Consider the following 21216-nt stretch of genomic DNA (forward strand, 5'->3'; position numbering starts at 1 on the left):
CTGAAGAGAAAAACACGGTGTTAGTAACCAACTTTTGACCCCAGAATGTATCATAGTATAGCTCTTTGAAGGATGAGGTGTAAATGTACGAACTCATTAAAGTGATAGTCTTACAAAAGCAAATCCAAGGATATTGTATGTCTGAGGAAACACCCAGAACTCGTTAGAATTATTCTGGTCAGACATAAAAGATCTTATATAGGGGATTTCATCAACAATAGCAGATACTTTCCCCCTTCTCAAAGCTTCTGCATATTCTTTTCCATTTGCATAAGGCTTTAACCTGTCTTCTTTGAACGTTTGATTTAACAAGGAGTACACAAATGATTTATTTTGATACCCAACATAGTCATTATTGTGACGGAGCTGGTCGAGATCAACCACTGAGGGGCGGAGCCTCGATGTGGTTAGCATGGATGACAAACTAGCCGTGTAACTCTGCACTAGTATCACCACTGCAAAGCACCATATTACCACAACAATTTTTGACATAGGGCTTCTAATAATTTGACCTGTGCATAATGTAACCAAGAAAGTAGGTTATTTCAGAAGTAATATTATAGAATAATAAATAAATCTGCATGTTTGAGATGTGAGTTATAACCATGAGAAAATGTCATTGTGGAGAAAGCAAAGTAGAGAGAAGTGCTGATCTGCCTCGAGCTTGATCCTTGGTACTCCTGGTTTCTGGGTCGTTCAATCATCCACACGACAAATGCAATGTATAAGAAACTACTCACAGCAGCCAACCACAGCTGCCATGTCAGCGGCTTTATAAATATCCATTGAATTCTCGGTTTGGAGTATTTCTCAGCGAGCACAAGAATAGACAAACCAGATTGTGTGTATGGCATTGTGAAATCTACATGTCTTTCTCGTTCGGCAGTTATGCTGACATCACCCACTGTAGCATTAAACTTCTGAAAATCAGAAGAACGATTCAGTGAGAGAATGACAGGAAATTAAAAGGTTATAATTCAAGCCTTGCAAAATGCCAAGAAAGCAGGTAGGAGTAAGGCTCACCCCAGAAGAGACGCTGCCTACTAGATCATCATATGAACCCTCAAAGAGACAGAACATATAGCATGGAGGATGATCTAACTTCTTCATAGCGTTCTCAAATACTTCGATGCTAAAACCAGTGGCATTTATCTTGCCATTAGGAAGATCAGTAATGTTCAGAAAATTTTGAAAACCATATTTTCGTGTCACAGCAATCCTGAGTGTCTCGTTAGATTTCTCACTCCCACTTCCACAACTACTTTTTGAGCATTTGTCCTTTGATTCAATAGCATTTCTTCTCTGAGTTTTTGGATTAAGGGGTGTTTTAGTGCCATGTGTTACTGCTAATCCAACCCTATTGTGGCCTACAGAAGCTGATTGAGAATCCTCTGTTACAGCTCCATTGCCATTGCTGCTAATGTCAAAGCTATAGTTGCTGGTGCTTCGATTTTGGGGGAGCCCAGAATATGATGTCCTAGAACATACTCCCCTCGCACCTTCACCAGTGATGGTTACAATCTCGTACGATGATAGCTTGAGCTTCTCAGCAAGCTGATAAAATGATATGGTGTCCGCTGAGTCGGCATGTGTTCTTCTGGCTACAAGCACACCACCCTGACCCAATTCTCTCTCTATTGTCTGGACCACTGAGCTGAAGAGCCTGCATATCTCAGTTGATGTGGCAGTGGCTGGTATTACATTGTATGACCAGAGCAGAATACTTTGGTTGTGCACATCATCGATGTTCGGATTATCCAGGAAAGCAGCAAAATTGACTTCTTTATTTAACCTCTGAGGTTCCCTGCTAATGACGAATGCCATATCATTCTTCGTCAGGTATTTAGCTGCACAGCCCATAGGATCTGTCCATCACAATTTATGTAAAGCTTCATCAATAGGTATATCTGTAGCAGAAAACATTGAAATTTTCCTACTTTCGACAAAGAGCGCATGTAGAAATTAGTTTTTTTTTCTTTTCAGATCCTCCAGAAATACCTGTAAGACATTAGGTATATAACTCACTATAGAGATGTTTGTCTTATAATTAACACTACTATGATATAACACTACCACTTAATACTAAGTAGTAGTAGTAAAAGATCTTGAAGGAAATACCGCTGACTTGATTAATGCGGAATTGACAAACTGATTTGGTCCAGTTGGAACAGGATCGAGTTGTGATTTTGGCAGGAACTGAAGTGACAAAACCATCGTGTTTGGAATGCTCATAGGAATGGAAACAAACTCCAGGCCGGAATTGAGGGCCATCCAGAGAATGCGAGAAAGCCCTCAGCGAGCTGGGCAGAGCCGATTTGTATAGCGCATCAACAAAAAAATTAATCATTCACGAAAGAAGAAAAGGGTGATCCAGGCAGGGGCTAAGCCAGGATTTAGAGATAGGGGGTGCTGGCACAAGCCTTAAGAACTCACCGGCGCCTCGGTAGGCAATGGTGTGAATCTTGGTGGCTCAAATCCTGCAGAGTGGCAGATTGGCCTCACCTAGTCGCCTTTTGTTCGCTCTAAAATACATAGTCGCCCCTCGTATAATTATATTTTGAATTTTGTGGCTATTTGTCATTTGCACTAATATATACATAAAATGATTGTTGATATGATTTTGGATTTATTTCAACACATTCTTCTAGATTCATATATAAAAGTGAACTTATTTTAGAATGGTGGGTGTATGTCTGAGTCCGAATGTACCTTAATATAGAATAAAAAGAACCATTTTTAAACTAGGTCACTAAATAGCACCAACTTTACTCAATACTTAGAATGACACAACATCATTTATATTCATGCTTTTTAGTTTTGGAGACTTGCAACCACATCGCGTTATGTTAATTAACTCAAGTAATTACTTAAAGATAAAACCTATTAGACACCTAGATATAGGCTCAACTTGCAACTGATTAATGAACTAATTGTATGGATTAGATGGCTAATCACGCGGGGTTTGCATGCAACGCATAGGGATGAGGGGTGCCAGGCCCACCCCGGCACCCCCGGTGGCTTCACCACTGGATCCAGGAAGCACCAAGGGTGTGGTGGTGGAGTCGTGGGTGCATGACTTGCATGACTCCACCCACCAGGGTTCAAATTCTGGTGCCCATAAATATTAGACACATGTAGGTAAACATTCAACAGGATTTCAGTGATATTATGAATGTGCCGTTGGTTTTCGTCTCTTAGCCCATATTTTAGCGGACGTATTCGCGGGGTGCTGTGTAATCTTATGAAAAAAAAAAGCAGAAGAAAAAGGTGGCCCATGACGGCACTCACCGTTGGCGGTGAGAGCGATTTGGGGGCGGCGGAGGACGATGCCGACCAGTGCAGCACCGGGGCCCGGGGGAGGAGGACGGGGAGGGAGGGCGTACGTGACCCATGAGTAGAGGAGGCGGGCTGCTGCCCCAAGGGCGGCGGCGAGCCGCGCGACGGCGCGAGGGGCCTGCGGCCTGGGTCGCGAAGGGGAGAGGGGGGATTTTGGCGGCGGCTACACCTGGTGCGATGAGCGACGAGATCGACATGTTACTCTACCTCCGCCCTAAAAATATGGGCTGCCTTGTCTTTCTCCTAAAATTTCCGGCCTTTTTGGATAAGCTAGATCCTTCCTTATTCAGATTTTAAGAGTCTAGTACTCCCTAAAAAAAAATAATCTAGATGGGATTTGATACTTCCTAGATAAACTTATATCCAAGGCTGAACTTCAGTCCTTTTCCATCACATCAATCTGTCATACACTCACAACTTTTCAGTCACATCATCTCCAATTTCAACCAAAATCCAAACTTCGCGTTGAACTAAACATAGCCCAAATATGTCGTATGTCGTAGATGATACCAAATCAATTGTCTTTTTTAAGACCAGGGGTATACTTTAATGGCTCCAAAAATTCATGGATTTTGAAACGATACCAATGCATGTGAATTACAAGGAGGAAAAGTGATTATATTTCACGTTTGAACACGTTGCGTGTTACAACGAGAGGATGAAAGGAGGACGAGTCCGAATTTAAGAAGAGAGTAGAGATATACAACTGTACTTTGTATATGGCATTGCTATCAATACTTAGTTATAATTTCGTCTTACCATGATTTGACGACTTACATTTTATTGTAATTTTCTCAATTAATATGAGAATTTCTAACTTTCGGGCAAATCTTGGTAGGTGAAGTCAAGAACGAACGATTCCACCGCCATATTTGTGGTGTTTCGCCGTGTTAAAACTAATTCATAACTCATCTTTTTTTATTATATAATTTGCACATACATTTGTTTGAAGTATTAAGGACAAAACCATTTTATTTTATTAATAATTTCAAGAATCAAAATTACTCCCTCTTTCATATTAGTCGTTTTGATTTTTTTTTCAACTTTTTAAAGTTAGTTTGATCGTGTTATAAAAAAAAGGGAAAATTGGTTCTATAGCATCGAAAGATTGCGATTTTGGTTTTATAGCATTGAAAGTCACAAGTTCACTTTGGGAGCACTAAAAGTTTGCTCCGTTAGTGTATATAGCATTTCCATCGGGCTTCCGTTACTGCACAGGGATGCCTGTCTGCTTCCGTCAATCTTCCACTCGACCGCCGGCGGCCCCGCCGTCGCTGCCATGCCCTCGTGCTGGAGCAGCCAACGCCGCCGTCGACTCCTTGAGCTATTCCACACGGTCCCGCCCCTAACAGCCACCAATCACATTATCACACCTTAAATTTCCCGTGTAGCTGCCTGGAATATCGCCGTCCCCTTAAATCTGTCATCGAGCAATCCGCCGGCGGCAGTGGTATAGAACAGACACGCTCGAATGATGTGTATGTGGTCTGGTCATCTGGGCCAACGACAACAACAAGAAGACCTCTGGCTAGATTGACTCCGATCACAACCCAATTGAATCAATTTTTTTTATGTGCATGTGTAGATCGTAAGAGTAACTAGTACTAGTATTTCTCTAGTCCTGAACTCCTGATATGCTCCCTGCTCAGCAAGCAGCAGTCGAGGGGGCCTGAAGCTGCGCATCTTGTTGCCGCTTGGGATAGAAATTTAGAATGAGAGGCATCATGGCTTGTGATTTCTGTGGAGAAGATGAAGGGGGCATGAACTGATTTGTCTCAGCCTGACCGAGACACCCGAGACGAAGGGGCACCGTCGTCGTCAGTTTAACAGAAGTTAGCCTCAAGTATGACAGAAATGCTATATGCACTAATGGAGCGAACTTTCGGTGCTAATAAAGTGAATCGGTGATTTCTGATGCTATAAAACCAAAATCGCAATCTTTCGATGCTATAGAACCAATTTTGCCAAAAAAAATATAGCAATATTTTTAACATAAAATAAACATGTTATTGAAATATGTTAAATATTAGTTTTAATGAAACTAATTTAATGTTGTATAGATATTGTTAATTTTTTTTCTATAAATATAGTGAAACTTAAGAAGTTTGAATAGGGAAAAAAATCAAAACGACTTATAATGTGAAACAAAACAAAAGAAGTACTAATATAGTTGGATAAATGGATATACGACTATAAATATAATAGAAGAAAGGTAGATATATACTAGCACACTAGCTAGACATATGTTTTTTAGATAGTGAGATCAGATAGGTAGAGAAAGTTGAAGAACACAGGCTCTTTCTTAGTGACACTTTATTAGGTTTAACTAAATTTATAAAAAAAATACAACAATATTTTAAAAAAATATCAAAATATGTTTAGTGTTAAATATAATGAAACTAATTTAGTGCTATAAGTGTTGCTATTATTTTTTTATAAAGTTGATTAAACTAGCTTTTAAAAATTTTGACTTAAAAGAGTTTCATTATATTAAAAAACGACTTATATTAATATGAAATGGAGGGAATAGCAAACTTGTTATGGGATATCATGCATATAGGTGCGTACCTACTATATTAACGTTAGCATGATACATAAGGTATATATCATATAACTTATGATAGAGAGAATCCCTTATATGTCACTGAAAATTGGTTTGATCCTTTATATGTCACTGAAAATTGGCTATTTCCCTATATGGCATTGGTCCAAATTTGTGCACCCTCCCATGTCACTCCCGTCTGTTGACCGTTAACTCTCAGGTAAAAAAGATGTATTTGCCCTTCTGAGTTGTCCTATACTCAGAAGGACAAATATGTCTTTTTCACCTGAGAGTTAACGGTCAACACACGGTCAGCAGACGGGAGTGGCATGAGAGGGTGTGTAAATTTGGACCAATGACATATAAGGGAATTAAAGAGCCAATTTTCAATGACATATAAAGGATCAGCCTAATTTTCAGTGGTATATAAGGGATTCTCTTCTTATGATATGTTCCGTAGAAGGGATAGGAGAGGGTTTATAATTACCAGCATTATGTGCTGCCTCGGTAAGTTCTCCACGGGAGTACTCCCAAACGTGCAGTGTGGTAGAGCTCATGATCGGATGCTTGTGGTACAACTCCTCCAACGCCATCTCGATGCAGGTGCGGCTCCTCCTCCCCGCCTCGGTCCGCAGGTGTACCACCACGCCCACCATCACCGGCGCCGCGTTCCCACACGACGACGACGACGCGAGCAGCAAAACGAGCAGTAAACAACAATGAGCAAGAGCAGTAAACCGGCTGATGATATGTGTAAGAACCATCATCATATACTAGTAATAATTAATTAAGCTTCCTCTAAACGTATAGTACTAATTTCTCTCAATAGGTTTAAGGAGTTAAAGACAGCATACGTATATATATAGTATAGGCATGTGTACACGTTCGTCGATCGATCGATCGATCGATCTCCCTGCAGACGAGAGGTTGACGCTTTCCATGCATTCACCCGGTCTGTGAATACGTGTGCGTCGTCGAGCGATTTGTTTCCGTCTAAGTAATAGCCTGTAGTACGATATGTGTGTGTATACTAATTAAGCGCGTCTTCATCCAAGTGGTTATAGCAGAATAATAAGCAAATTAATGAACCAAAAACAGTGACCTGGTTTATATTCAAGATCGATCGATCGTCGTTGACGACAGGCTAGCCTGCAAGTAGCTAAGCTAATTACAATACCTTTGTGCATGCATTCGTAATTTCGCGGGGAAATTTCTTTTATATAAATGCATCAAAACATATCATGGGCACCATATATCAAAAATATATACCTTGTGAGGTGATTAGTACTACCGGTTGCTAAATCCGTGGGTTACACCGGTTATTAGTTACTGTTGACAGTATTGCCGGGCCGGCCAAGAAAGGCCAACCAAATTTACTTAAGAACTGTTGACAGTACAAACATCAAAATTTTAATAACATGTTAAATACATTGGTTTCTAGCAAAATATATGCTGGTTATTTTCAAAGTATATAGGTTTGGATTAAAAAAAAGAGTCTAGCAGTTATAACTGCTAACCAAGTTAATTTCAAAATTCATTAGTAACTTTTATGAACGAGATAGTACATCCTAACTGCTGAGAAATTTCTCTCTTGCTACCTACTCCGATGCGTCTAGATAATTACGCATGAAGGTTGATTTTGGGTTTGAAAACTCCTTCCCTCGAAGAATTCAGGGTTCTGCACATTTCGCTATTTAGAGCTGTCAATGTTCAGGTCTACAATCAGTATATCTTCCAAGCGAATTAATCTGACTTTCTTGCAAGCAGAAAAGAGTGGATACACGTACTGATCCCCTGATTCAAATGATCAACAAGAAAAGTTAGCATTGCTTCAACTTATCACAGCCTGTATCTGCATTGGGGAATCTCATCTGACAAGTTACAAAGTTCATCATCGGTTCATGTTTTTATCTCACTAACTGGTAATTTACACAATATTTTACATATTTACATCGACGCAATAAAACCGTCAAAACAGAACAACTTTAGATGATGAATAAACCCACTAAAATATCTACTCCTACATAACTATATCCAACCAAATTAAGGCCCTAATTTGGATTGCAAAAACATTCAGATAGATACAACTATTCAGACCATGCAAAATCAGGAAAAAATTCCCGCGTCCAAAACAAAGCCCAAATGCCATCTGTTTTTTTTGCAATTTCATAGGGGTACTGTACATAACCACGCTGACATATCATCCAGTGTTCATCTCCATCTGAGCATCATGTTCAGGCACAGTGCCATTGTGTCTGCAATTCTGCACTGGGTTAGGCCTTTCATCGCCAACACTACCCTGCATCGGTTGGGCACCCTGAAACCCATCATTTCCATCTTCTTGGACAGCTTGATCAGGTTCAGGGTTGCTGTCAATAACAATCTGAAGTGGTCTTGATTGTTCAGTGGCACTGCTACTAGTACTGCCTCCATGCTCCACATCATGAACACGAGCTTCCTTTGCGCATTTGGCGCAAATTACCCTATTCGCAACGCTTATCAGGAGCATCAGAGCAGAGATGCAGCCACTGATGATGAAGAGGCCAGAGAAACTTTGGAGTGTGAGAGGGTTTGAGTCACTGCTGCTGCTGCTGCTAGGGTTTGCATCACCTCCTGTGGACTGTTCAGATGAGCCAAACCACTTCTCTTCAATTTTTGAACCTTCAGTCTCTCCTGTAAGGTTCAAGATAGCTGTAGAGAGATCATGCACCAGTGGAGAACCTAGAGGAAATACCTGAATACAAAAACATGATGCAAACTAATTAGACAAAAAAGAACATATTGAATTTCTCCATGTAAGCACCACACATCTGAATGTTTTTCGAGAACACGCAAAAACTTTGCGCGATATACTAATTGTCAAAAAGAAAAGAAAATTGAAGAATTCTGAATCTACCAAAGTGAACAAGATTGAGAAGCTTACAAAACCAAATCCGGGGGTCTTGTAGAATCGATTAACCATCTGAAATTCTTTCTGATATTGGGGGTTGGATAAAAAAGAAGTTAAATAAGGGATCTCGTCGACGATCGCCGACACTCCTCCATTCATGGACCCCTTTCTCAGAGCTTCAGCATACTCCTTTTGTGTTCCATAAGACCTTAACCTGGATGGCATGAACCCTCGTTTTTTCAGGAGTGAGCCAACAAATGATCCATTTTGATATCCAACATAGTCACCGGTAAGGAGGAGCTGATCCAAGCTTTTCACCGATGGTCGGAGCCTCTTTGCAGTTAGCATGGATGACAAGCTTGCCGTGTAGCTCTGCACTAGGATCAGCACTACAAAGCACCATATCACCACAACAATTTTTGACAAAGGGCTCTTGATAATTTGACCTGTTTGAACATTGAAAGAAACCAAGTAAACCTCTAATGATGCAATTACAAAGGAGCAATTTTATGATCTTTGGTGAGGTACCACAATTTCCAGTATGAAATAACCATACCCTTTTATACTAAAATACTAAAAATATACCTAAAGGAGACCAAAATTTACACTATAAATGTCATACGTCTCGTTATCTTTTTCAAAGTAAAAAAAGATCTCGTTATAATAACTATGTGCTTTATTTATGTTTGGAAAAAATGTACAACTCTTAAAGCAGTACTCTCTCCATTCATGAATAACTAGCACTATTGACTATACAACTGTCTCACCTTGACCATAAATTATTTTTAAATGATCATATTGTAATGAATGAAAAGTTATATGGTTATATTTACGATGCAACACAGTCCGATAATATAACTCGTTTTCAAGTATTTATTAAGACAAGACCAGCGATCCAAATAAAACATGAATACTACCGGCGTCAAATATTTAGGAACTGGAGGAGTAAAAGTAGTAACTATATTACCATGAGAAAACGTCAGGGTGGAGAAAGCAAAGTAGGAAGCAGTGCTGAGCTGCCTCACACTTGATCCTTGGTACTCCGGGTTTCTTGGCTGCTCAATCATCCACACGACGAAGCCGGTGTAGAAGAAGAAGCCGATGGTGGCAAGCCAGAGATCCCTGGTCAGTGGCTTCACGAAAATCCATTGGATTGGCTTGGAGTCGTTCTCCTCCGGCACCAGCAGCGACACACCGGACGACGTGTATGGCATCGTGAATTCCACGAGGTTTTCTCGGTCGGCTGTGATGGTCACGTCGCCCACTGCTGCGCTGAACTTCTGAAGATACCATAAGACAGAAGATGTATGTCAGCGAGAATTCTTAGAAATGTCATTCAAAGGGACTTGGCGTAAATTATTAGTCCCTGTTTGACAATTGGCACATATATATATTTTTTTAAAGCTAGCTATTTCTAGTTCCAGAAATCTTTATACCTAAATATGCGAATATATTTATAGCAATTGAATGAGTCATTTTGTTTGTATTTTATAAAAAAATATACAATTTCAATTCATTATAATTTGACTTTACAAACTCTAGTTTTAAACTGATTTGTTTTACAATTTGTATGCTCTTATGTTGAGGCTGCGATATTATATGATACTTCTTAATTAGATTTCCCAAGGAACATACGGACTTTACTAATTATTTTCTATAAAATTTTCGGTAAAATTCCTCAATTACAAATGATATATAATGCGGTTAAATCTAATATCTCCCATATAAAAGTGAAAAATATAAAGTGCTCTTTTCCTGGTAAATTGGTTAAGCTTATGCCTTTGATTTGTTTTAGTTTTCTTATATTTAATATAATCAGCCTTGTTAGGAAAAAATAAATGTTTTAGAAACATAAAACTATTGTTTTTACTACTATCTCAATTTTAAATTAATTATTGTTTTAGTTTTGTCTTAATTCCAAATATGTTTATCTTTGAACATCAACTGATTTCTGTAAAATCGTAATAATTTACCACACATGTGAATTATATATTATGAAAGTATTATTCAAGTTAAATCTGGAAACATAAACCTTATTGTGTTAACTATATTAGATTTTAGATTTTTAGAAATATTGATAGTCAAAGACCAAAGTTTGACTTAGGACTACAAAACTAGAATGAACAAATAACTTAAAATGGAGGGAGTATAGATAACATAATTTTATAATTTTTAATAAGGTACCCTGGAGAGCTATCATATTTTTTACATGTAGTACCAAAAATTTTACAGCCCCGGCATATTTGTAAACGAAAATTAATTTGTGAATAAAACTTTTTATATGTGTTTTTAACAATATAAAAACAAAGGCTGAAAAATAAACTTCAATGAAAAAACCCTAAAATCAGTTGCAAATTTAAGGTTGAGATTTCAAATTTTAGCTGATAAACATAAGCATAAGTGAAAAGATGAGGCCCCTCGTGTAAAATTTAGGTATCTCAAGTTAATTTCTTAAGGACTAAAAAATTCAACTAAAAATAAACAAGTTCGTGGGAGTAATTAAGGCTTACCCCTGAAGATACATTGCGTACAAGATCATCATACGATCCGTCAAAGACGTGGAACTCGTACTTCCGGCGAGGCCGCACTCTAGCCATGGCGGCGTTGAAGACGTCGATGCAGTATCCGGTGATGTTCTGCCTCTTGGTGTCCGGGTCGATTCTCACGTCGACGAAAGCCTGGAACCCGGTCTTCCGCGGCACGGCGATCCGCAGCACCTCGCCTGATGATGACCTTCTCCCCGCCAATCGCCGGCGGTCGAGACGACGACCAGTCGGAGCGCCGGCGTTGTAGCGGCGGCCATGGGGCGGCGAGCCGGCGGCGCGCCGTGCTGATGAGAATATGGCGGTGAGGATGCCGGTGAGCGCCGCCCTGGCTGAAGTGTGATCGGCGCCGAACGGCGGCGCCGTCGCCGTTGCATGGTGGGGTGGATGATGTGATGACGGCGGAGGAGCACCGCCGGAGATGGGGAAGGTGAGGATGGGGACGCGGTGGTGGCGGCGAAGGCGGGCAACCACGGCCGTATCCGCCTCCGTGGTGACGATGATGGCCTGCACCTGTGCGTTCTTGATAAGGTCTTCGGCTGCATACACAAATTAACACAGCCCATGCACATACCTTTCGCATAAGTTACACCCACAAATAAGTTATTAATCAAAATATATGTCGATCGAGTTAGTAGCTAGAAAAGATGTAACGGGATGTAAGAGGTAATTTTTAAGATGGTACTCTCTCCGTCCCAAGATATAACAATTTTTAGTCTTCAGAATTTGTGCCAAAATATAACAATTTTTTCACTAACATTTTCTTCCCAACCAATCATAACCCTCCACCGTTCACTTTTCTCATCTACCTCCACTACTCATTCAATCACAAACCTCTACCACTCACTTCTACCTACTTTCTTAAGAACCGTGTCCAACACTAAAACTTCTTATATTCTGAGACAGAGGGAGTATCATGTTCTTTAGTGTAAAATTTGATACTTTAACATATTGTACATCGAGATACTAAGGTTTTTGCATATTTTCTTGAGTACTGTGAAGTTTCTCTCTATATATGATCCCTTAATTTACCAAACCAAAATAAATTCTGAATTAACTACATAGTAGCATAATACTCTCTCCGTTTCATTTTAAGTGCAACCATGAGTTTCCGCGCTCAACTTTGATCGTCCGTCTAATTTAAATTTTTTTTATAATTAGTATGTTTGTTGTTATGAGATGATAAAACATGAATACTTCCTCCGTCCTAAAATATAACAACTTTTAGCCTTAGGATTTGTCCTAAAATATAATAATTTCTCCACCAACATTATCTTCCAATCAATCACAACCCTTAACATTCACTTTTTCCAACTAGTTCCACTAATTATCCAATCACAACCATCCACCACTTACTTTTACCTATTTTCTTAATAACCGTGTCCAACCCTAAAACTCCTTACGGAGAGATTAATACTTTACTCGTGACTTATGTTTTTAAATTTTTTCAAAAATTTTTCAATTAAAACAAACGATCAAAGTTGAGCATGAAAATCATGGCTGCACTTAGAATGGGACGGAGGGAGTATAAGGGCAGTCCCAACCCATAACACTAGATATAGTTTCCATAAACACCACATCATCAAGAAACTAGTACTAGACACTACTCTTCCAATGCAAACACCACTATTCCATACTTCAATTTAATGCTACTTATCTCACATGATATCTTGGATGTTGGGTAGAAACCATGTCTCATACAAGACATGGTTTCCTTCTCTTTCCTCATTTATTCACTTGCCACATCATTTTTTATCCTATGTGACAACTTATTTAATGCTATGGACATCATCCTAGTTATTGGGTTGGGAATGCCCTAACATAACAGTTTAGAATTTAGTTAGGTTCCTTAATTAGTACATGATGATATTCATTTATGTGCATCCTTTATGGGAGACATGTATGTACTGTCAACATGAACTTTTTTTATAAATGAAGTTTTGTTTCGACGCCTGCAACGATGCGCTTGCTACTACCTCGCTCACGTTGCAAATTTTCTTTGACTTTACGGTGGTTACACACGCGATTTATTCCAGTTTGGCTGTCACCATCTGCCAACGCGGTTGTATATATGCAGTTTAATTTTCTATGGTGTACTGATATACTAGTACTAAATTACTACTAATTAATTAACAAGTGTGAGGGGACTTGTTGGGTTCTGCAGGGCATATTGTATTTTTGGCTAGGCCGTATCTGTAAATTTGTACTGATTCTAATCACCTTTAGTTTTATATTTTGAAGAGAAATATACTACTCCAGCTATATATAGTTTTTTAGAAACACTGGTTTGCAAAGAAGTTTCAATGGTTTTGCTGAATTGATGTCCAAGAGATGTATTCCTAAGATGGGATTATATATACCATAATATATGGTCCCTTATACTTATAATATACTATTCTATCGCTATAACTCTTCAATGACAAAAAAGAACTTAAGAGACCTGGTACAACTAATTAACATATTTGGGTTTTTCTACAAGGTCGCAATTTTGAATTTTCATTGGTGTGCATGTTATCTTCAACTTACAATCTTACACACAAGTGAAAAACATCGTGATTGCGACATTTTATTACTTATTTAATTTGAAATTTTCTCCAAACTCATTACTGGTTTTAGAGACAAAGCCTGTGGGTCATGATACTTCTGGTCGGTTCCACAGTCTATTTATACACACTACTAAAAAATCGATTTTCCGACATGGCGATATGTGTTTTTTTCCCAGGCGGGCATCGCCCTCAGAGACAAAACGGCCGCCTACGATATTAGCAATCGGGGCCATGCTAGCCGTCCATCTGCGAAGATTGTTTTTTGCAGGTGAACCATATAAGATGCCGCCTGCGAAAACTATCTTCGCAGGCGGACCGTATTTTTGTGACGGTATTTTGGCCTATAGGCTAGCTCTTGAGTCTGGTAGTGACTCTATTGTCCGTTTTTCTCACTCTAATATACTGTTTATTTAAGTTAGCTTAATGCATGCTATGTCTGAAATTTGAACTACGAAATCAAAAACGAAAAAAAGATGCAACTATTTTACCGGCGCGTGCAGCTGCAGCACCATCGTCTCCACGCGAGTCCCTCACCCGCAGCTCCACCACCGCGGCGGAGCCCGGACGATGTCGCCGCCGGTGGAAGTCCTCCACCGCCATGGAAATGCCGGCGAGGCTCCTCCTCCCCTCGCCGCTCGTCATGTCCACCACGACGCCCACCCTCACCGGCGCCGGCGACGCCGCCGCCGCCGCATTCCGGAGAGCGAGCAGCGAGAGGAAAGCAGCAGCAACAGCGAGCAGACGGCGACGCTGCCTGATCCCCATGCAATGCGACGGCAGATTAATTCTCGCACACCTTTGATCGAGTGATAAATTAGTTGCTGTGTGTACGTGAAAATGCAGTGATTATATATACACATAGCTATATATAGCTGTTACAGCAGTGGAGAAATTTCGTCGAAATTTTCGGTTTCGAGCTGAATAGGATGACGTTTCACCAGTTCATTTTCTTTTACATGGGGAAAGAATGTGTGATGGCGTTTTACAATTGTTTTTTACGCTGGAGACATATCACTAGATTTTGTTAGTAGTTCGTATTTTGATCAAGTCAAATTGAATTTATATACGTACGATCTTATCGATCTGTTAGAAAAAAAGATATGATAATGTTTGCATATAACGTAGCAACTAGGGGACCTGATATTATATACGTGTTGCGTTGCATGTGTGACAGCTGGGAACTAGAGGAAATTAAATTAAGGTTCCTAGTCGAACATTTTTTTAAATAATCCATTTCTTGGTGTTTAATGGAACATTAACTCCTATAAAACATGACATACACAAAACCACATGATCAACAACTTTTGACCTTAAGATCATGTTAGTAAAAAATAACAGCCATTGGATCTAGAAGTTACTTAATTAGGGGTGTCCGTGTTCGGTGTTCCTATGTTGTGCTACCTGAGGACTGATGAGGTCACTGAGACCCAAAAATTTTTAATCTTTTGTTGTTTTAACCTATATTAAGCACATTATTAGCTTAAAATTAGAATATTATATATATACTATCATATGTATAATATTTTTTTGTTTGCCACTCTAATTACTTATTATCTATTTAATTCAATCATTAATTAGTCATCCTTTTATCCCCCGCGCTTCTAGCAACATAGTGCATATAAGCATATTAATGCATAAATAGCACTACCTTTTCCATCGTAATCTTTCTTCATACGGCTATGATTTTTTTTGGGTTAATTCTCAGAGTACTAAGTGCGCTAACTATAATTTAGTTTATATATTTTTCACAATAGATCCAAATTTATTAGCATGGGAATGATGAATGGTAAATGTCTTTCCTTTCTAACAACCTAACTCAACTGGAGCAAGCACCTAAAAATATGCCACTCCATCTCTCCATTAATTATTAAATTTTTAAAGTTTTTAGAAAGAGTTCCAAGATGTACTTAAATCATCGCAAATATCGATCCCACACGTAATATATAAATATATTTTGAAACTAATATTTTCTATTTTACCAAAAAGAAGTTTCGCAGCAACGCACAGATTCTCACTGGTTATACTTAATTTGCTCAACCACACCCAAGAACAGTACCATGCATGTTGCGTGAGTTCATGAAAGGACGGCAAATTATTTTCAAGAAAGAAGATTTTCAAGAAAGAAGCCAGAGGGAACTAGCTAGCGTGGAATTCTTACAAAATCCCTCATATATAAATATGATTATATTTGTCCTGATCTGTGGTCATTGCCTTGCAGCATCGCTGTCATTTTCAGAATAACATACGACATAATGTACAAGAATAAATTACTAAACTATAGGATTTAATGACCGGACACAAACATTTATTTACCGACGAACTGTTAGTATTTTCTCCCTTGATGATAGTATTTCAAACCCGCCATTCTAAAAAGTTTCCCCGAAATTGCACCATATGCAAGAGGAATGTTTTGAATATTCTCACCACGTACGATTTTTATAATAGATCCAATGTATTGGGTTTTTTTACAACCAATAAGAAAATGGATTATTGCTCTAGCTAACAATCTGATCCAAGACTCCAAGCAATTTAGTACTATAAAAACGAAAGAAAGAAGTTTCTTGGAAATGTCAAATAATTGGAAGAACTGTTTTATATACTCTTATTCTAGTTCCGAAATATATCCAGTAATGTCAACTATGAAGCTAAAATAAAAACGTTCCACATCTCATTGGTCAATCTGATCTGACCGTGACAGGTTCCACATCTCATGATCTGTCATTCAATCTCTCTCCCCCAGTTTGATTTTATCTGTCTATAATATTGATCAAGATTCGAACTGTCAAAGAATAGCAAGAAGTAATCAGAATTCAGCAGTCTGTCTTCCCTGAAACTTTTCTTCATAACCAAGTCTTGGTTTTCATAGGTGACTGACTGAATGCATGACTTCGCAGGCACTGGACATGTGTGTGCAATTTCTCAGAATCTCTAGACTTCTGGTCTATAGTTCCATGGTCAGGTCTATAGACTTGTTCTTGCAGTTCTGATTCTGACTTTCTGACCAGTTTGTGATGCCCCCAGGTACATATATATAGTAAGAAAAATCTGGGTATTGATCAATCCTACAGTTAAAATTTCAAGGTATCATTCATCTGGTAGGCTGGAAGCAAATCAGTAGTTTTTTTTATCTGCAGAGAAATAATAATACAAGAGTAGATATATTTTTTGGGGGGGGGGAAACAAGAGTATATATATTGCCTTTGGAAAGTAGAAGTGACAATTACATTTTTGTTAAAGAATATCAATTGCAAGTGATAAAACATAAGACGTGATCAGTTACTAAACTATGCATAGAACTATCTAATCCAACACGGCCTGCGGTGAAGCATGGCTAGTTGCTGAATGGGAACATCCCAGACTAATTTCTGCAGCAGATTATTGGTTAATACCTACAATAAATGAAGAGATGGAGCATTCTTGTTTTTATATTTCCAGAGCACGCTCAGCATGACCATGTAATTCATACTGTCTGGGTGGAATTTGTAGGCACAGGGCCATTCTGAATTGGTCGAGGCTCTTCGCCATCAGCACGTTCGACACTCCCATGGATATCCTGGGAACTGTCAATTCTGAACTTCATGGAGGTGTATATCAGCCACAATGCAACCCATGCTGTTCTGTGCTTGATTAGATTCTTCATGTGCATTGTTTCGACCACCCACATCAGGACTTTGCACATCAGAATCTCTAATTTGGGTGTAATTGGCAAGAATTGACATGGAGAACCTAATCATCAGCATGAGAGTTGAGATACACCAGTGATGATAAAAAGACCAGAGAAACTCCGCAAAGTGAGAGGTGCTGAATCTGTGTTGGGAATTGCATTACTTGGAGAGACAGCCTCTGCACCAAACCATTTCGTTTCCATACGTGACCCCTCATCCCCACTTGTTACATCCAACATGGCAGTTGAAAGATTATGCACCAGTGGAAAACCAGGAGGAAACACCTGAAGGGGAACCAAAAAAGAAAAAAAACATGATCATGCCAGTTAGGCCAGAAAATTTTGTCCAGAATGTAGCATAGCTCTTAAAAGGATGATGAGTGAATTCAGTGAAGCAATAGAGCAAGAGGCTTACAAAACCAAATCCGGGAGTCTTATATATGCGCTTAAGCATCTGGAATTCTTTCTGGTAATGAGGGTCCGAGACAATAGCGGTTAAATATGGGATCTCATCAACGATAGCAGACACACCTCCATTCTTGGACCCCTTCCTCAAAGCTTCAGCATATTCCTGTTTCTTTGTGTAGGATCTTAGCCTTCTTTCACCGAAACCTCGTCTTGTCAAAAATGAGTTCACAAAGGATCCCTCTTGGTATCCAACATAATCACCATTTTTTAGGAGCTGGTCAAGATCTGTCACTGAGGGCTGGAACCTCTTTACAGTTAGAATGGATGAAAAGCTAGCAGTGTAGCTCTGCACAAGAACCAGCACCACGAAGCACCAGATTACCACAACAATTTTTGACAAAGGACTTTTAATAATTTGACCTGTGCATAGTATAACAGAGATAGTAGGTTATTGAAGAAGTACTATGAGAAAATAGTTAAACCTCTTAATACTGCATCAAATATAGCCTACTAGTTGAGCCTCTAAGCACTAACCATGAGAAAATGTCAAAGTGGAGAAAGCAAAATAGAGAGCAGTGCTCAACTGCCTTGTGTTCGATCCTTGGTACTCCATGTTTCTGGGATGTTCGATTATCCAAATTACTAAGGCGGTGAATAGAAAGAAGATCACAGTGGCAAACCAAAGTTCTTTTGTCAGTGGCTTCAAGAATACCCATTCGATTTTTTATTCAGATTCATTCTCCGCAAGCACAAGCATTGAAACACCAGACTCGGTGTACGGCATTGTAAACTCCACATGGCTAGCTCGATCAGCAATTATGGTTATATCCCCCACTGCTGCATCGTTGATCTGGTAGCAAGAACCAGAAGATATATAATATTAGTACTTGATTATATAACAATGTCATTAAAACAGAGGGAGTAAGGCTTACCCCTGAAGATACACTCTGTACTAGCTCGTCATAAGAACGGTCGAAGACAACAAACTCATAAATCAGACGGTATGGTAACTTATTCACGGCAGCCTCGAAGAGATCAATGCAGTAGCCAGTGACACCTTGGTCAGTTACATTCACAAAAGCTCTAAAGCCATGTTTCAGTGGCACAGCAATCTTGAGTTTCTTATGATAAACTTCAGGCAAACCTCCTAAGTTCCTCCTCACAACAGCATTTATCCTCTCGGTTTCTGAATCAGGGACCAAAAAAAAAAGGTTAGTTCGTGTCAATTGTCAATCCAATATTCTCATGTCCTATGAGCAAAAATGAACTTCACTGCACAACAACAACAATAATTCTTTGCATATATTTGCCCATTTCTGTTACAATAATTCTTTGCATATATTTGCACATTTCTGTTAGGCGCATTTCATAGGAGAAGTCAAGTACATATGGAAAATTAAAACATTTCCATTTTTCCCTCCTCCACTATATTTTTATGGATACTTGTAAAATTCCGTGTACTGCTTGTTTGATTCTACGATACTGCCATCGCAATAACCATTCACAAACTTGGCCCACATAAGATAAGAAAATTTTAAATAAAAAAAAACTAAGAATTCGTGGAGTGAACAAGTCAGGATGAACTCCCCGCAAACTTTTAATAATAAAAAAATCCTCAAAAAAGAATTAAGATGAACAGCGAACGTCCTCAACTTAGATGGACGGATGGATATGGGATCCACGGCCTTTAGGGGTTGGGTGCCGAGGAGACACCTACAGGAAGGTAGCTCTGATTCAGACGGTGTAGTTGGTGTGGGGAGGTGGGGATGACTTTGCATGTCAAATTTTAGCCCAACATAAAAAAAATACTCTCAAATTCCGTGCAGGTGGAATTATCCACGATCATAAATATATCCTTCTACCAGATGAGTGTTATCACAACAAATATGCTACTACAATTTGTAAGTAAGTATGTAGAGTGCTAGACAATAAATTCATAGCCAACATTGTCAAAATATACCTTCATTATGCATAAAATTTTGGGGCAATTGTGTTTTTGACCTTGTTTTAAAGCCTAACTCCCAATTTAACCCTGTTTTCTTAAGTTTGCTCATTTGACCCTCTTTTTTAAAAATGAAGATCACACTTGACCCTATTACGAGAAGGCAACATAACGGTGTTAACCTGTAATAAAAATATCATTTATGCCCTTGCTCATTTGACCCTACTTTATCAAAAGTTTTTATTTATTTACCCGATTTTGACAAAGGTTTGACAAATTAATTTGTCTTAGATTTGACGAATTTTGATAATTAAAGGTTTGACAAACGTAAATTAAAGGAAACTTGCAGACAAATGTGAGACACAAGCTAGTGAATTAACAGGAACTTGGCAAAGCTTTAATTTGCACTTCACGTACGTAAACCAGATAAACAGATATCTCACCATACAGAGAGTTAATCGCAAGGACATAGCATTGTCGCATAATTCAGAAAATCTCGTTGGATAAGAAGGTTCAGAAAATAATTAATTCTTTCAAACGAGATTAGCAACACATCCATCCAGCCGGCGCATGGAGATGATGGGCGCGCAGGAGAGGATGAAATGAAGCAGCAGAGGCTAACCATACCGGAGGGCAAGACATGGCACGGCACAGGGGCGTACGTGATGGAGGCGGCAGGGGCAGGCAGGTATGGCGCGTCGTCGTCCCTCCCTCCGCCGCGCGCCAGCCTCCGTCGTCCCTCCGCGACGGACGGCCGAGACCGTAGCCGTGCGCCCTCTGCGCGCCGCCTCCGCCGAAAGCGCGCTTGCAGCTAGCTAGCCGCGCCGCCGAGAAGGCCGAGATGAGTGTGGACCACGGGATGAGGAATTTTGGGGATAGGGTTGAGGGGCATTTTGACCAGTTTGAGCTATAAAATACTCCCTCTGTTTCCAAATATTTGGTATAGTTGACATTTTTAGTATATGTTTGACCATTCGTCTTATTCAAAAATTTTTGTCAAATATATAAAACTATATGTATACGTATAAGTATATTTAACAATGAACCAAATGATACGAAAAGAATTAATAATTACTTAAATTTTTTAATAATACAAACGGTCAAACATATTTAAAAAAAGTCAACGGCGTCAAAAATTTAGAAACTGATGAAATATTTTATTATTATTATTTTTTAAGTGAAATCCTAACGGTGTACACCCTCCGTCCCATAAAAAACCAACTTCTGTAGATAAACCTGGACAAGCATGTGTCCAAGTACATCTCAGAAGTTATCTTTTTTTTTGGGACGGAGGGAGTAGGGAGATATAGGTCAAACGGTAGCTTCGATTTTAAAAAGTAGGGTG

The 21216-nt window shown here is 39.2% G+C and overlaps 2 protein-coding genes and 1 pseudogene across 3 annotated transcripts in view; all 3 read right to left on the reverse strand.

Annotated features, from left to right (window-relative positions):
• The window catches only part of LOC9269324 (glutamate receptor 2.5), a 4349-nt gene extending 821 nt beyond the window's left edge, over positions 1-3528 (reverse strand). The window contains exons 1-4 of the mRNA XM_015785945.3: positions 3289-3528; positions 1024-1865; positions 605-920; positions 115-512 (exon numbers count right to left, since the gene is read on the reverse strand). Of these exons, the coding sequence (XP_015641431.1) occupies positions 115-512; positions 605-920; positions 1024-1860 (1551 nt within the window). The 5' untranslated portion in view covers positions 1861-1865; positions 3289-3528. The remainder of the gene's footprint in view (positions 1-114; positions 513-604; positions 921-1023; positions 1866-3288) is intronic.
• A 4175-nt stretch (positions 3529-7703) lies between these two features.
• Positions 7704-11881, reverse strand: LOC107275732 (glutamate receptor 2.8). Its single transcript, XM_015786740.3, has 4 exons — positions 11279-11881; positions 9736-10048; positions 8802-9214; positions 7704-8612 (listed from the first exon to the last, which is right to left on the reverse strand). The coding sequence occupies exons 1-4, from the start codon at positions 11363-11365 to the stop codon at positions 8079-8081; spliced, it is 1347 nt and encodes a 448-aa protein (XP_015642226.2). The 5' UTR covers positions 11366-11881; the 3' UTR covers positions 7704-8078.
• Positions 11882-16425: 4544 nt separating this feature from the next.
• LOC4340358 (glutamate receptor 2.8-like) lies at positions 16426-21133 on the reverse strand (annotated as a pseudogene). The gene is made up of 6 exons (XR_003242913.2): positions 21094-21133; positions 20534-20794; positions 18862-19115; positions 18464-18779; positions 17937-18349; positions 16426-17806 (listed from the first exon to the last, which is right to left on the reverse strand). The product of XR_003242913.2 is annotated as a glutamate receptor 2.8-like (transcript).
• Positions 21134-21216: the final 83 nt, after the last annotated feature.

This window comes from Oryza sativa, chromosome 6, assembly GCF_034140825.1.
Source record: "Oryza sativa Japonica Group chromosome 6, ASM3414082v1".
In the NCBI taxonomy this organism is placed as follows: Eukaryota; Viridiplantae; Streptophyta; class Magnoliopsida; order Poales; family Poaceae; genus Oryza; species Oryza sativa.

Coding starts and splice junctions, on each gene's coding strand:
- LOC107275732 (XM_015786740.3), bottom strand. CDS start 11,365: ATGGCTAGAGTGCGGCCTCGCCGGAAGTACGAGTTCCACGTCTTTGAC. Junction 9,215..9,735: donor CACCCTGACGTTTTCTCATG/GTAATATAGTTA, acceptor ATGTTCAAACAG/GTCAAATTATCAAGAGCCCT. Junction 8,613..8,801: donor AGACCCCCGGATTTGGTTTT/GTAAGCTTCTCA, acceptor TTTTGTATTCAG/GTATTTCCTCTAGGTTCTCC.